We start from the raw sequence: 16,980 nt of genomic DNA on the forward strand, positions 1-16,980 counted from the left end.
ATGGAAGCAACTCAAGGAAAAAAAAAACTGATACAAAGAATGTCTCTAGTGGAGGAACCCTCATGTAGAACAGGTACATACAAGATAAAGTGGGCTGTGATACCGTTTTTGAATTTCAGTGTAAGATTTCACTATTGCATTAACAGAATTAACAGAAACATTGTTTCTGTGATTGAATTAACACAGGACTTTCAATAGGCAAAAAAGGGCTATAGTGGAACCTCTGCTAAGGTGGAAGTTGTAACAGTATCTGTTAAAACCTATGTTACAAATTAACCTGTACAATTGGTGCCATGAAAATAGCCTTGAATGGGTCACAACTGGGTCACTATCTAGCCATTTCCTGGCTGTGTGACTCTAGTAGTTAAGCAGCTGCTGAGCACTTACTATGTGTAAGGCACTGTTAGGTGATGCCAAGCATCCACAGAAAACAGAACAAACTCTAAAAGGTACTCGAGGAGCTAAGCTTCGTTCACGGGCATCAGCACGGGAGGCGGCAGGATTCAGGGCTGAGAGTGAAGACGCCTCGTGCCCCAGGGACTGCGCACGTGGGAGACGGTATTTAATGCCCTGAACTGCCGGTTCACCCTTAACGTGGCTTCTCGACCTCCAAGCCAGGCCCCATCGCAGCCCAGCAAGTACACCCCCACCTGCTCTCTGAGCCTGTTTCTTCACCTGTAAAAAGAGGCAACACGTCTCCCCCACAGGGTCGTGGTGAGGAGCAACGTTTCTTGGCACTCGTCACACGTGTCTACAGACAAGAATACACCTCCGGGGACTTCCCTGGTGCTCCAGTGGCTAAGACTCTGCGGGGTCCGGGTTTGATGCCCAGTGGGGCAATTAAGATCCCCCAGGCCACAGCTGAGAGTTCTCCTGATGCAACTAGAACTAAAGATCCCTTAATCAGTAACTAAGAGTCAGGCACAGCCAAATAAATAAAAATTAAAAAAGGAAAGAATGCAACTCGGGCCCTTTCCAGGGTGGGGCAATTCCACGCATAATCCCCAGAGTGAGCGCGGCGAAAGGAGGGAGTGATGGACACTTGGACAACAGGCGTCCAAGTGCCCGCTACACTGGAAAGCGCGGCCCGACGTGAGCCACCACTCTTCCGGAACGAGGCTCGGAGCAGAAATCAGGCCCTACGTGTCCTTTGCCCGGGACCCGCGCCCAACGCCCGCGCCACGCCCCCGCGGGCGAGCAGGCGATGTCATCGATGTGCTCGGCGCTCTCCTGAACCAGCCCTAGGAGTGGGCGGGCCTACTTTCCTCAGGTGGTCTAACAGGCGCCGGGCCAGACCAATGGCGTGGCATTAGGACTCCGCCCCGTCCTTCCGATTGGCTAGCGCTGGAAAGCCGCGGCCAGCGCCTCCCGGGGCGAGCCGGATCGGGACTCAGCCCGGATCATCCTCGCCGTGCGCTCCCTGCGCTTCGGGTCTGCTTGCTCCAGCCAGCTCTGCCGCCGCCGCTGTCGCCGCCATGGCCCAGTGAGTGACCCCGCGGGTGGCCAGGAACTTTCCGGGGGCCGGCGCGGACACAGGAGCCGCCCCTGACGTCGCCTCGCCCCGGGGGTCTCCAGAGCCCGGCCTCGTGGCGCCTGGAGCCCGGGACCTCCAGAGAAGCGCCGGATCCCATGCCAGCCCCGCGGCCTCGCCTTTCCTGGGACCCAGCCCCTCTGCCCCTCGCGGTGACGCGGGCGGATCCTATTCCTAGGAAAGGAGAGAGAGGAGGGGACAGGCGTGGCCGAGGGCAGCTTGGGCCCCTAGACGGCCCGGCTGCTGAGACGGAAGGCCTCGGACGCGTCATCACCAGCTCGGCCGTAGCGCAGAAAAGACTGTGCCGCGAACCCCCTCCTTGTGCATGTGTCGTTGGTCCAGGAGAACTTGGGGACCCGCGAAGTGGTAGATGGGGGGGTGGCCTGAAGGCTGCAACCCCGGGGTCTAAAGTGCAAAAGGGAAGAGTGGGCTAGAGGAAAGTTAAGACTAGTTGTTAATTGTATCAAAAGCTAGAAAACTCTGCGTTGTGATGAATTAAGTGCAACTGACACAGTTTCCTTTGTTCCTCTTCCCCTCTTTCAGAGCTGACATTGCCTTGATTGGACTGGCTGTCATGGGTCAGAACTTAATTTTGAACATGAATGACCACGGCTTTGTGGTAAGTGGGGAGGGGCACACTCTTCCCTTAGGGCTCCTCGGTGCCTTAGCCTGAGTGCTGGGGACCGTTGTGATTTGGAAGATCCCCTGTAACCTGGAATATGGTTCTCTGTGTGCTCTGTTGCTGCTTAACATTTTTGCAAGAGAGAAACCCCACATGTGGGGGTGGGGGGGCCCACTCTGCAGTCCTCTCAGGAAGGAGTCCTGCTGAATGGATCTGCCCATTCTGTAAGATGGCCTTAAGTAAACCTGCCCTCTCCTGAGGAGGAGAAATCCCTCCAAAAGTGTAGATCTCTGACTTTATTGCCTAATGGGATCTGGAGAAAAGTTCAGGTGTGAGTACTAAACTGGCTTAGATACAAGGGTTATCAGTGACAAAAGGTAACAGTCTGGCACTAGCCGGTTCCCACATTTAAGTCCTAACCAAATAGTGACAGGCTCTGGCCCAATATGTTATGGGCAGTTGACCTTTGCTTATATCCAATCCTTTGCTTTTTTATCATATTATAATTAATTTTACGGTGATCCATCAGCACTTGGGTGGAGAAAAGTTAGAATCAGGGTCCTCCCTTCCCAAAACCTTGGGCTGTATAGAAACCCATTGTCCCTTGATCCTCAGTCTGAAGGTCTTCTGTGTCCTCGATCTCCTAACCAGGCCCTTTGTCCTTCTAGGTCTGTGCTTTTAATAGGACAGTTTCCAAAGTTGATGACTTCTTGGCCAATGAGGCGAAGGGCACCAAGGTGATTGGTGCTCACTCCTTGGAGGAAATGGTGTCCAAGCTGAAGAAGCCACGGCGGATCATCCTGCTTGTGAAGGCCGGTCAGGCCGTTGATGATTTCATTGAGAAACTGGTGAGGCCGGCTCTCTCCCAGCTGCCACTCATCTGACAGGACTTCCTTTAGCTGTTTCACTGCTTTTTGGTTAAGAACTTTTGTCCCTTTTCAGTTTCTAGATGCAATCTGCTCACTTCTGACAAAACTGCTGCTTTAATGACTCAGTGGTGGTTAACTTGATTGGTGCTAATTAAGTAACAGTATATTCTTGGGTGGTAATAATTCTTTGTATATAAAATTCTGAGGCCACCAAGAGACATGTCAGTAAGAATTCATTATCAACCAGAATAGAAATATCAGTAATCTCAGTGAACTATATCTTTGATGTTCAAAAAAAACTTACAGTTCTTGGACTTCCCTAGCGGTCCAGTGGTTAAGACTCCACTATGCCTCTGTTAAAAAAGAAAGATGACCTTGGAAAGAAGAACGTTGTGATAAATGACACCAGATTTTTTGTGTAGTAAGATGTCAGGCTGCCCAGGACTAGTTCGGACAGAATGATCTGGAAAATTGCAGAGTACTTTTCAGTGTGTGTGTGTGTCACTCAGTTGTATCTGACTCTTAGCAAACCCCTGGACTGTAACCCACCAGGCTCCTCTGTCCATGAAATTCTCCAGGCAAGAATATTGAAGTGGGTAGCTATTCCTTTCTCCAGGGGATCTTCCTGACTTATGGATTCAACCTGGGTCTCCTGCATTGGAGGCAGATTCTTTACCATCTGAGCCACCATGGAAGTCCACTGTTCAGCACAGGACAGTATTAAGTAATGTAAACTGGAGCCTTGTGGGGGGAGGTTGAATAATGAATCTCCCTTGTGGGGGGAGATTGAATGATAAAGACAACTTAGTTGGTGAGCCTAGGAAGATATTCTTGTTCAACGCCTGGTCTTTTCCTGCCATCTTCAAATGGTGGTGATCAAATCATTTATTCATATACAAAACCATTAGATATTTACTGGACCTACTTTCTGTTCCAGGCAGAGATTTTATAGATCTTTTAAAACTAATCCAATCTAGGAATATAAATCAGACACGTGGTACCCATTGGAAATAGAAAATTTTCCAAGTAGGATTTGTTTGTTGTAAAAATCATAGTTAAAAAAATTATTTCAGTTGTGGAGAGTTCTCACTGGGTTTGCTCGATAGCCCTAAGCTTTTAAATAGGGTTTCCCTGGCTTGGTGGCCAGACAGCAAAGAATCTGCCATCAGTGTGCAAGACCGGGGTTCTCGCTCTAGGTTGGGAAGATCCCCCGGAAAAGGAAATGGCAAACTGCTCCAGTATTCTTGGCTGGAGAATTCCATGCACAGAGGAGCCTGGTGGGCTACAGTCCAAGGGTTTGCAAGAGTCGGACATGACTGCGTGATTGACACTTTGACTTTCAACTCTCCCTCAGAAAGGATTGTTGAAGATTAAACTTTATACACACACACACAGACACACACACTTTCAGGCTGGGTTTATTTGGGGTAAATTCTTGTTTGTTTTAACTGGTCAAGGTGTATTCGTTTTTGTCTTTCATTTCTTTGCCTTAATGCTGGTGTCTGGTTAACAGGTACCTTTGCTAGAGATTGGTGATATCATTATTGATGGAGGAAATTCTGAATACAGGGATACCATGGTGAGTGTTCCTCAGTCCACATTCTTCCAGGTTCTGGGAATATTTTAGAAAAAAGTAGCAGTGCTGCACATGTAACGGAAGAGTGGACATCCTTCTGTGGTGCTGATTCTTTGGGGACTGGCCATCAAGACATACCTGATGGATGAGGTTCTCGCTGGTCACACATGTAACTCAGAAGGATGACTGCTGCTTAGACTCAGCAAGCTGGGCATTTATGCTCATGTTCCCTTTCTCTCCACCAATCCGTGATACATCATTGGGCATTGTGGGTGAGGACTGCTGCTCTAATGGTTTCTTGTGCTGGGAAAGTCCCAGTACAATCTAAGTGCCGAATGGCCATAAATCATGCTTGTATTAAACCACATCTTCATTGAGTCGTATTGTACAAGATCTGTAAGGTGAGAATGTATGTTTGGCTTTATTATTTCCCTTTGGGTTGGTTTGGTTTAGTTGCTAAGTCGTATCCAACTCTTGCAACTCCATGGACTGTAGCCTACCAGGCTCCTCTGTCCATAGGGATTCTCTAGGCAAGAATACTGGAGTTGGTTGCCAGTTCCTTCTCCAGGGGATCTTCCCGACCTAGGAATCGAACCTGGGTCTCCTGCATTGCAGGTGGATTCTTTACCAACTGAGCTACGAGGGAAGCCCTCCCTTTTAAGTTCCCAAACTGAGGGAATTAAATATCTTGAATGGCTGGGTTATTCTTGGATTCTTGGGTCACTGAAGTCAAATGTGGGATGTCCATACCTGTCTCATATGGTGGGAGAAACTGATTTTAGGAAACGTGATGAAATTCTTTTTCTTTCCTGTAGAGACGGTGTCGAGACCTCAAGGAGAAGGGCATCTTGTTTGTGGGTAGTGGAGTTAGTGGTGGAGAGGACGGGGCCCGGTATGGCCCATCGCTTATGCCGGGAGGGAACAAGGAGGCCTGGTGAGTACCTCAGACACCACCCACGTGGGCACAGGGAGCCTGGACCTGGAGATCGGTGGGTGGAGGCCAGCCCTGCCACCCACTCTCCTCTGTGCAGTCTTGAGTGATGGAGATGGGAGATGCTGGACATAGTCTTTTATGTTCTGTTGCTTTGATGTAATGTGTGTGCCTGTTTCTCTTTTCCTTTTATTCTCTGTTATTTCCTCCAGTACCAATAATGGAAGTTCTAAGTAGGTTTCAAGGGTTCAGAGGCTTTAAGAAGGCAGCTCAGATAATGCATTGTCTGGACTTATTAGTAAGATTTGCCTCTTCAGCTCAGATATGGTATAGGTAATCACTGTGAGTAATGGCAGTCAGATGGGGCCTCTTCTGTTCCCTGAAAACCAGGTAGAGAATTTTTACTTAACTAAGGAAGAAACGAATTTTACGTTGCTCACTGTGCTATGTGTAAGAGGACGTAGTCGGCCGGAAGGGAGGTGCTCTGGTGATGATGTAACAGGTGGGCTGTATGAGACACAGGGGTTGGGGTGGTAAGCTGGGTAGAGGATTAAAATGAAAAGATGCAAGTAATTAGTTATATGTAACTTATACTGAGGGAAACGCCACTGCTGAGGCTGCAGGAAAAGAGAAAGCCAGACAGAGGACAATCGATGGAGCAGAGAGAAAGAAAGAAAAGGAAGGATCCTTGTGAGGGAGCCATGGACAGGTAGTGTGCTTTTCTGAATGCATTTGGTTTCCAAATAGTCTAGACTTATATTAGGCAATAAAGTAAGGCGTGATTGGGGGACGTCCCTGGCAGTCTTATGGTTAAGACTCTGAGCTTCTATTGTAGGGTGCATGGGTTTAGTCCCTGATTGGGGAGCTAAGAATCCCACATGCTTTGAGGCTTGGACAAAAAATGTTTAAAAAAGAAGAATTTATTTAAAAAGAGTGATCAAATCCAGTCCCCAGAGATGAGGGTTTTATTGGGGGAGATTATTCTTTTAATTACTCCCCTAATGATTAGTTAATTAGTTCAGTCACTCAGTCATGTCCCACTCTTTGGGACCCCGTGGACTGCAGCACACCAGGCTTCCCTGTCCATCCCCAACTCCCGGAGCTTGTTCATTCATGTCCATCGAGTTGGTGATGACATCCAACCATCTCATCCTCTGTCGTCCTCTTCTCCTGCCTTCAGTGTTTCCCTAATGATTCTCTTCAATATGTTAAAATCTAGAAACAAAGGCCTTCTTGCTTCTCAAAAGCTTAAAAAGATTTACCTTGGGTACTGCCCAGTGGGGGCTGTTAGAATTGCAGACAGTACACACTAAAGTGCTATACAGACATTCATGAGTGCTCCAGTTCCCATGAATACATTTTCCTGACTGGCCTGTTAGGAGCAGGAATGGTACTTTTACCTGAAAAAGTGAGTCAAAGTTCAGGGAAGCTCTGAAGAGTTGAAGTGGAGCTGCCTCAGCCCCTCATCCTTTGCAGCCCTGTCAGGATTTGTGTCTTCACCAAATCCCTTTTGTGAAGTAGCCTTATTGGTTAGTAGTGAGGAGACCAGAAGGAAAAGGTGTCAGGAGTTACAGGAGGCGTGCAAGGAATGCAGAGCAGCTGCTTTTTCTCCGAATGATAAGGAGCGCAGCTCTTGGAAGCGCTTCCGGGTTCTGTCTGTCCAGGATCCTGCTGTCCTTGATAACATCATTCCAGACAATAGAAGGCTCTGTGGGAATGGCAGGGATTGATTGCAGCATCTTCTGAGATGCACAGAAGTTTCTCCTGGGGCTTTGCTGACCCTTCTGCCCAGGCTTTTTGTGTCCTATCTCAAACAGATAGTCCGAAGCCTCCAACTGGCTTACCTTGAGGACTTAGCTTATTCATTACTTTTTCAAGGGCACTTCCACCTTGGAAAAATTGGGTGGGAGGGGCCGTCCTTGAGAACTTAAGGGAGCCCTCAGCCCTTCTGTTCTTGGGAGCTGAACCACGCGCTTCCCTCCCACAGGCCCCACATCAAGGCCATCTTCCAAGGCATCGCCGCCAAAGTGGGGACAGGAGAACCCTGCTGTGACTGGGTAGGTTCTGGGCCCCTCTCGAGCTGGTTGGCACCACGGGCAGAGGGTGCAGAGGATCATAGCAGGCCCGGTGGTTTGCTTTGTCACATGAGTGCCTCAGTCTTATAAGTCACTAGCATAGCTGGTGTCTAAAATGTGTCTATTATACATTCCTTGTATCTTAATATTCATAACTGGAGGTTGATATTAAAAGCAGCCTTCTCAATTCATCTAAAATATGGATTCCTTAAAAAAGGAACAGAAGGACAAGGTGAACTAAGATTTATTAGTCATATTACTTCATGGCTAAAGAAAGAATGCCAAGGGAATTCCCTGGCAGTCCAGTGGTTAGAACTTCACGATCTCACTGCCATGGTTTGGTTTCATTCCCTGGTTAGGGAACTAAGATCCCACAAGCTGCACAGCCAAAAAAAGAATGTCAGAATCAAATGTGGAGTTTGCTCCTGGGATGGGTACTCTGTGCTAGATTAGCACAGAAAAGCCTCAGCTTTTTGCCCTCACTGAATGTGACAGAGGCCAAGGCTAATACTTCCCCTTCCTATATTTTGTGTTGTGAATAGAATACATTCTGTCTCTTGTTACAGCCTCAGTCCATCCCATCAATGAACAGAGCGCTGGGCTGGGGACACCTGAGTTGTCGTCATGCTGGCTCTCTACTAACTAGAACTGTGACATTAGGTGGTCACTGTGTCCCCTGGGCTTTGGTCACTGTGTTCCATGATCATCGGTCACTGTGTCCCATGGGCTTCAATCACTGTCTTCCGTGGGCTTCAGTGTTCTCATTTGTCAAATATGGGGGTTGGGCTGGGTGACTTGCAAGATAGCTTTAGCTCCTAATCCCCTGGAATTTTATTCTACGTGCCATTTTTATGATGTTTTGTTTTACATGAGATAAAAAGTAGGTAGGAAACAAGGACCCAAGGACACAGGGAATGAGGGGTCCTCCCCATGCCTCGGCCTGACAGGGCCTGGTGACTAAGCTGTCCTCACACTTTAACCCATGGTCACTGAGGTCAGTCAGAACCTTTGTGTTAAGAGGGGCTGGTGCTGTGATTCAGAGGACTGAGTAAGTTCCTCACAAGTGTGGAGGATTGGGAAGGGAGTTTGTTCCTTGAATAAATTGCTACAGTAAAAATGAAGGTACAGTGGCAGTAACTTTTTTTTAGATACATTTAGGACATAACCATGGAGAAAATAACAGTACTTGCCTGTGTATTTTGGTCAACTCTAGCTGACTTGCCATAGCCCCAAGCCTTATCCTTAGGTTATTGAAAAAACTGATCTAGACACTAAAAGCGCGCACCCCTTAGTTCAGTACTAAGTTCAGGAAGGAAGGGGTGAAGGAAAGTGTTATTAGCTATGTGATTTCACGGCCAAAGAAAGTGTCAAAACCAGGAGGGGGTAGGTCAGCAGTGGAAACGTGGGCGGAGGAAGCCTCTGTGTCAGGGTGACTTGGGACAGCATTCCTCCCAACTGTGTGGCTGCGGGGACGCCGCTTGGGCCACCAGCACCATCCATGGGCAGGCACGTCCCCGTCCTGGAGATGGCAGCACCTGACTGTGCAGTCTGATGCCCCGTCACTCTCCCTGTCCAGACTCCTTGCCCTCCAGCCGGTTTTCAGCTACTCTGGCTTCCCCTGTGGCTTGGCCACAGGGACAGAGGAGGGTGTCGCTTGGACTAACACTGGTCACCGCTAAGATACACTAAGTTAACTTTCTCATCATGAATTCACAGACTGGTATTGTGGTTTTATAACCTTGCTGACTATTATACATCAGTACCTTGTCCACTCTGGCACCCTGGTGAGCACACACTTCTGGGCTTACATGGTTGAGGGCCACACCTTGCATCTGAAGTCTCCTTACCCCTCAGTGGCCATTACAACTACAGAACATTTCTATATTGTTTAAAGTACAAGTGGTTTGATTGGCCAGCTTCTTTTCCCCTTTCGGTTGAAATACTATAGATACTTCTTCATTTTTTTTGTCTGGGGAGGGAGCCTGGCCCAAGAATTGGACGCGGGCTCCTCTGGTGTGTTTTGCGACCTCCTGAAGGCCTCCTGCTTGTGGCTCTCACAGGTGGGGGACGAGGGTGCGGGACACTTTGTGAAGATGGTGCACAACGGCATAGAGTATGGGGACATGCAGCTCATCTGTGAGGCCTACCACCTGATGACAGACGTCCTGGGCATGGGGCACGCGGAGATGGCCAAGGTGAGCCCGGGCAGGGGGTGGCGTGGGGTGCTGTGCGCTCAGTCGTGTCCGACTCTTGGCTACCCCGTGGACTGTTGCCCGCCAGGCTCCTCTGTCCGTGGGATTCTCCAGGCAAGAGGACTGGAGTGGGTTGCCACTTCCTTCTCCAGGGGATCTTCCCGACCCAGGGATTTAATCCACGTCTCCTGCATTGGCAGGTGGATTTTTTACCACTAGCACCACCTGGGAAGCCCCAAGGTGGGTAGCAATAAATCCTTGCTCACTCTTTTTCCCTTGGTCATTCTGGTGGCCTGGCTGGACTCAGCCTAATTCAAGGGCTGCTCTCAGGATCATAAAATCTGATAGGCGGTCACTCAGCCAGGGGCTCTTGATGGTAATCACCACCTTCACCAGGGACCTTACGGTGTTTTAGGCCAGTGTCACTCAACTGCAGGGTCCCTCGTGGGAGGAGCAGCAGAAGCCCACTTTTCTGATCAAGGTGACAGTTAATCAAAAAGTTAGAGACGGAAACAAGTATCTCCCCCAACATTTTATTATGAAAGTGTTCAAACATACAACACAACTGAAAGAATTTGAGTGATCACTTACATACACACAACCTAGACTATACCATTAACATTTTACTATATTAAGTACTTGCTTTATTGAGTATCTGTCCATCCCTCTATTAGTTTTATCTTATATAAATAAATATATTTATTTCATATAAATTTGAAATATATACTTCAAAGTAAACTGCAGATGTTAGTACCCTTTAGATATTTCAGCATCATTAAATAGGCAAACATTTATATTTTGGCCACATAACAGGTGGGATCTTGGTTCCCTGACCAGTGGAAGTCTTAACTACTGGACTGCCAATGAAGTCCCCTATTCTGAGCTTCCACTGCATAGAACATGGGTTCCATCCCTGGTTGGAGAACTAAGACCCTACCTACATGCCTTACAGTGTAGCCCCCCAAAAAGAAAATATAGGAAGGTATGTTCAAAGGTTCATTCACCCATCATTTTATGAGACTTGGGTCCTTTTGAGTATCCCATGGTGATCTGCATTCTAGTCAACCCTCTCATCTAGAGTTCGTCCTTTCAGTTATTTCCAGTGGAACATGATTGAAAGACACTTACTTGCAAGGCACACAGTGCAGAATCCTTCCAGATTCTCTACTTTTCCTCCTAATTTTTAAATGTGTGTCATCCCCGTTTACCTTGTTTTACTGACTTTTCTTTATTGTTCTTTGGAAAACAATGACTTAGTTTTCATAGAAACATTACTTTTTTGTGTGTGTTCATATTTAATTGGTTTACATTATGAGTGCTGTATTATATGCCAGGCACTCTTCTATGTTGGGGATGTATTAGTGGAAAAAACAAAGTCCTTGCCTTCATGGATCTTGAGAAGACAGACAATAACGACTGATTATAAAAAGCTAGTTCACGATCATTATTGTAAAGGAAAGTAAAGGGATGTAAGAGGCCGCTCTCCGGATTGACTGATGGAGAAAGGTGACTGTACAGAGACCCATGCGAGGCGAGGGTACACCCGGCTCAGGGAAGCACAGTCTGGTGATCAGAAGATCAGCATCAACAGGCTGCAGTCAGACGCAGCTGACTCTCAGCATAAAACTTAGCTGGTGGGAGAAGTGTTCAGGTGGTGTCGAGCGGGTTGTGAGCATCTGTCAGTATTGACAGGGGAGAAGCATGAGTCCATTCAGGGAGCGTCTCCTGGATAATCCTGGTTTCTCTCACACTGTTTTCTTTCATGCCTTGCACACAGGCCTTTGAGGAATGGAATAAGACAGAGCTGGACTCGTTCCTGATTGAAATCACAGCCAATATTCTCAAATTCCAAGATGCTGATGGCAAACACCTGCTGCCAAAGATCCGGGACAGTGCGGGGCAGAAGGGCACCGGGAAGTGGACCGCCATCTCCGCCCTGGAGTACGGCGTGCCCGTCACCCTCATTGGTAACTACACTCAGCTTTTGACTGAACCGTTCTGTCTCGAGGTTTTGATCCTGACATCCTTCTCAAGTGTTAGTATAGCCCGGCCACTGAGAGTTAGCAGGTTTTTCAGATCTCCTGTTCAACACTAGTTGGCTTTCCAAGTGCAGTCTGCTCTTTCTGCATTTGCGTAAGTTTACAGTGTGAAGTTTACAGTGAAGCTGCCTTTGAATCTCTTCTTTGTAATCCTTCTGCCAGTCATGTGAGCTTTGAGATGAATTCCAGAATCACTATCTGTCTTTTGCAGTTTGACTTTGAGGATTTTTTTTTTTTGTCTACACTGCTCAGCTTGTGGATCTTAGTTCCCGGACCAGGGACAGAAGCTGGGGCCCTGCAGTTAAATCGCTGAGTCCTAATCACTGGACTGCCGGGGAAGTCCCTGGATCTTTTTAACGTTAGTGATTTAATTATAGTCAGTGACCTGGGGTCTTTTTAACAGGAAAGGTAACTGTAATGGAATTTTTCATACGACAGTTCGCACAATAATAAAAGCTTAGGTACTCAGCATTTATTACTATTTTGCTAAGGTTTTTTCTCAGTTATCTAATAAAATATTACTTATGCGTTTCCAGTCCTTTAATATTTCTTTCCTAAGTTCCTTCTCCTTTTAGAAGAGTATTGGTTTCCTGAAGTTGTCTTATATCCTTCCCATCCTTGTTTTTTTATATTAATGAGCTAAACATCAAACTCAAAAAGATGTAGAGAGAAGGAAATAATCAGCAGAGATAAAAATATCAAGAGGATTAGCAGAATTGCATGATGGTTCTTTAAGAATAAAATAGGGACTTCCACTGCAGGGGGCACAGGTTCAATCCCTGATTGGGGAACTAAAATCCCACATGCCTTGCTGTGTGGCAAAAAAACATAAAAAAGAATAAAATAGATACATTCTGGCAACATTGAAAAGAAGAATGAAGGAAGTCTCTGGCCTGTTTAATGACAGGTTGTTCATTGCTCCTGGCAGAGTGGTTCCCCAACACTTGGGGAGTGATTCTTCCAGACATGGGTTGCCTTTCTGTCCCTAATCTCCTCTCACTTTGGTTTCGTGGTTAATTATGCTTCACGAAGGCAATGGCAAGCCACTCAGTACTCTTGCCTAGAAAATCTCATGTACAGAGTAGCCTGGTGGGCTACAGTCCATGGGGTCGCTACTAGTTGGACACGACTGAGCGACTTCACTTTCACTTTTCACTTTCACACATTGGAGAGGGAAATGGCAACCCACTCCAGTGTTCTTGTCTGGAGAATCCCAGGGATGGTGGAGCCTGGTGGGCTGCCGTCTATGGGGTCGCACAGAGTCAGACACGACTGAAGTGACTTAGCAGCAGCAGTAGCAGTTCACATTGAACAGGGTGGTTGCAGGCCTGGTGAAGAGGGAAGCAGTCCAGCTCTACAGAGAAGGAAGTGGACTGCTATTTAGCTAATTTGAATACCATCCTGGGGGCGGGGGGTGGGGGCGGGCCCCAGGACCAGTAACTGGGAGCGGTTCATTCATCATTGACTCAAATATATGAGTATTAGAGCCTTCAAGATAGTCCTACTTGGATGTTTCAGAGACTTTGTCCCTTCCTAGTGGACGGCAGGCAGGCTTCCTCCCTGGCCAGGTGCCATTCTTACTTGCTGAACTAATGGGGAAGCGAGTCTTCTGTCTAATCTTTAAGCAACCCTGTGGTTACACCACGCTTGCCTTTTGTCTTTCGAAGCCTCTACCCAGGATTGCTAAGTCATCATGTGTGTGCAGGAGCCCGGAGAGGCAGACAGGGCCAGGGAGACACCCGCTCTCAAGTCTATGGCCAGAATTCTTTCCTCAAAACAGAGTCCCCTGTTAGTTCCTAAAGGTTTTACTTCATTTTGTCTGTTGGGAAAAATGGTCTGCTGCTGCTGCTGCTAAGTCACTTCAGTCGTGTCCGACTCTGTGTGACCCCATAGACGGAAGCCCACCAGGCTCCCCCGTCCCTGGGATTCTCCAGGCAAGAACACTGGAGTGGGTTGCCATTTCCTTCTCCAATGTGTGAAAGTGAAAAGTGAAAGTGAAGTCTCTCAGTCGTGTCTGACCTTTAGCGACCCCACGGACTGCAGCCTACCAGGCTCCTCCATCCATGGGATTTTCTAGGCAAGAGTACTGGAGTGGCTTGCCATTGCCATTGTCAATTGGGCGAATATTTATAAGTGATGATTTTTAAGATACCAAATAGTCTTAATATTAAAATACTATACTGAGGGACTTCCCTGGAGGTTCAGTGGTTAATACTCTGCACTTCCACTGCAGGCACCATGGGTTCGATCCCCAGTCATCAGGGAACTAAGATCCTGTTTGCCACCTGCCTCACCAAAAAGATAAAGTACTGTATTAAAACTTTTTTTACTCAAATAAAACTGTTGAACCATAACAGTGATCATGGATATACTGAAAATTAAACTGTAAGAATTAGAAAATGGAATTTTATGAAGAGTGAAGTCTGTGTTACTTCTGAATGTACTGGTTGTTTCAAAGTTATGGGTGTTAGTGCTTAAAATAAATTGAGTTGTTGGTAAGCATTTAAAAATGAAAGTCCTCCCAGCTGAAACAGAAATTTTACTGTTAGACCTACACCGAGTTATTTCTTAATAATAGTGATTTTGCTGCTTCGTTTTTCCCCTTAAAGCACCCCTTTTGACTTTCATGGTGGTCTTTGTGGTTGAATACCCACATTTATGTGGAAGCCTGACTTGGACTTTTAATTTTCAGATCAACTGTTTCGAGCTTCTTATGAAAGTTTGTTTTAACTCTGGTGGCCTAAGGTTGAGACTTTAAGCTCTTTGTAAAACTGAAGTTGTGCTCCACTTCTGCTCCCCTCACCCACTCAGGCTCGAGCGCTCCTCGGGTTCTGTGTGTGCACAGTGGTGACACATTATCTACCCCCTCCCCCCACGCAGGAGAAGCCGTCTTCGCGAGATGCTTGTCATCTTTGAAGGACGAGAGGATCCAAGCCAGCAAAAAGCTGAAGGGGCCTCAGAATATCCCGTTTGAAGGAGATAAGAAATCATTCCTGGAGGACATTCGAAAGGTGGGGGGTGGTGCAGGCCCCGTGGGGGTGGGGTGGGGGAGGGGGCTCCTGCCAGAGAGCGTCCTGAGACCACATGGAGAGGGGACAGTCCAGCCTTGCCCTTTGATTGAATCTGCAGCCTGTCCTAAACTATAGTCCTTACGCTGCTGGGGGTGGGGATGAGGCAGTAGGATCTGTGCTGCTGCAGGGAATGGGGAGGGGGCAGGGAGGATAGGGCATCCGTGTGCTGACTGCAGTTCTGATGAATCTTGGTGTCCATCTTCAGGCCCTCTATGCTTCCAAGATCATCTCTTATGCTCAGGGCTTCATGCTGCTAAGACAGGCAGCCACTGAATTTGGCTGGACCCTCAACTATGGCGGCATTGCCCTGATGTGGAGGGGGGGCTGCATCATCAGGAGGTGAGTGCTGGTGGGGGAACCAGGGGCTCAGGCGCTCTCAGAAGGGCTTTCCTGGAGCTGTACACGGAGTCCTCTCGCTGGCGCCCAGGCAGCTTTAGGTGCCACCTCTCACCTTCTTCCTGTGTGTCAGTTACTCGAGTGTCTACACTACCCCGTCTAAAGTGCTTCCGTGTGCACCGTTGTGCCCTCTGCCCAGACGTCTCGCGACCTGGGCTTCGGTGTTCCTGGTCTGTACAGCAAACTTTGGGGGTGGGGTCAGGAGGACAGGTGCCTTCGTAACTCGCTAGGGTGTCTGTTACTTCTCCTCCTTTCTGCCAGGCCATCAGCCTGCTACTTGAGATTCATCAACTTTCTCTCTCTTGGTTATTTCAGTGTATTCCTGGGAAAGATAAAAGATGCGTTTGATCGAAACCCAGGACTTCAGAATCTATTGCTGGATGACTTCTTTAAGTCAGCTGTGGAAAACTGCCAGGTGTGTAGCCCAGAGCTGTGTGGTACGGGAATTCCGTCTCAGTGGGTTTTGCTCTGAGGGGTGTCTGCTTTTTCACACACGCCTGAAAGTCTGTTGTCTTTTCTGAGAGCTAGTCACTAGTTTCTGGCTTTGCTTTTCTGGCTCAGGACTCCTGGCGGCGGGCCATCAGTACTGGTGTCCAGGCAGGCATTCCCATGCCCTGCTTCACCACTGCTCTCTCATTCTACGACGGGTACAGACATGAGATGCTGCCGGCCAACCTCATCCAGGTAAGCTTTAGGGTGGGTGGTGAACATCCACCTGGGTGGTGCCCAGAGTCCCGTGCCTTCCTGTGTCCTAACCAGCCTGTCCCTTGTTCTCCAGGCTCAGCGCGACTACTTCGGGGCGCACACCTACGAACTCTTGGCCAAGCCGGGCCAGTTCATCCACACCAACTGGACGGGCCACGGGGGCAGCGTGTCATCGTCGTCGTACAGCGCCTGATAGAATTCTGTTCCAAGCCACAGCTCCGCAGACCGGGACATTCCATTTGCCACACAGCACTGCTTACATGGCTTTCTGCCCTACTTTCTGCTCAGATCTTTTAAAATATCATGTGTCGTAAGAGACTCCTCTGAAGAGTTGGCCCGAGTCTCTATGTGTCAAGTAGTTCTGAGAGAACCAGCACGCCCTCTACCCTCGCCTCTTGGGACGGAGCAGGAGTGGAGTGTGTGCGAGATAGTGTGAGCCAGCTCCCCGAGGCAGAGTTCCCTGCGTGTCCCCTGTGGGTGAGGGAGGCAGCAGCTCTCATCAAGGTGGGGAAGGGTTTTGTGGAATTTGATCAAACTGGAACCTTTGTATCACACACCTGGACTCCCTTTCCTTTTACTTAATAAAAGAAAAAAAACTCACGAAAAATCGTATTTATGCTTTTTCTCCAGACTCTTTATGTAGTCTTACCTCATCCACACTGAGCCACAGCCTCACTGACAGAAAGATGTGCACCCGATTTCATTACATTTGAATTAGTTTATTTCCTTTATTTAGTCTTGTTAAATATTTTCTTCTTTATTTTCTTTAAAAAAAATAAAAATAAAACAAAAAATCAATACCAGAAACACCAAAGTTAGGTAATGATTAACTCTAGAGGGAAGGGTGAGGAAATAGTCAAGAAGTGAGTGAACTAGCTTATGACCTTCTAGCTGTATGACTTAAGACAAATTATTTAAGATCTCTGGCCTCAGTTTTCTCATTTGTAAAATGGGGATAATAATCATACCTGCC

General features: G+C 47.7%; 1 protein-coding gene across 1 annotated transcript; it reads left to right on the top strand.

Annotated features, from left to right (window-relative positions):
- Positions 1 to 1,327: 1,327 nt before the first annotated feature.
- On the top strand, positions 1,328 to 16,619 carry PGD (phosphogluconate dehydrogenase). The gene is made up of 13 exons (XM_055419537.2): positions 1,328 to 1,483; positions 2,075 to 2,150; positions 2,822 to 3,001; positions 4,536 to 4,601; positions 5,414 to 5,532; positions 7,517 to 7,586; positions 9,665 to 9,799; positions 11,574 to 11,763; positions 14,716 to 14,846; positions 15,112 to 15,245; positions 15,618 to 15,717; positions 15,864 to 15,986; positions 16,081 to 16,619. The coding sequence occupies exons 1-13, from the start codon at positions 1,476 to 1,478 to the stop codon at positions 16,198 to 16,200; spliced, it is 1,452 nt and encodes a 483-aa protein (XP_055275512.1). The 5' UTR covers positions 1,328 to 1,475; the 3' UTR covers positions 16,201 to 16,619.
- Positions 16,620 to 16,980: the final 361 nt, after the last annotated feature.

This window comes from Moschus berezovskii, chromosome 17 (genome assembly GCF_049115385.1).
Source record: "Moschus berezovskii isolate FMDL1 chromosome 17, NW_MosBer_1.0, whole genome shotgun sequence".
NCBI classification, from domain to species: Eukaryota; Metazoa; Chordata; class Mammalia; order Artiodactyla; family Moschidae; genus Moschus; species Moschus berezovskii.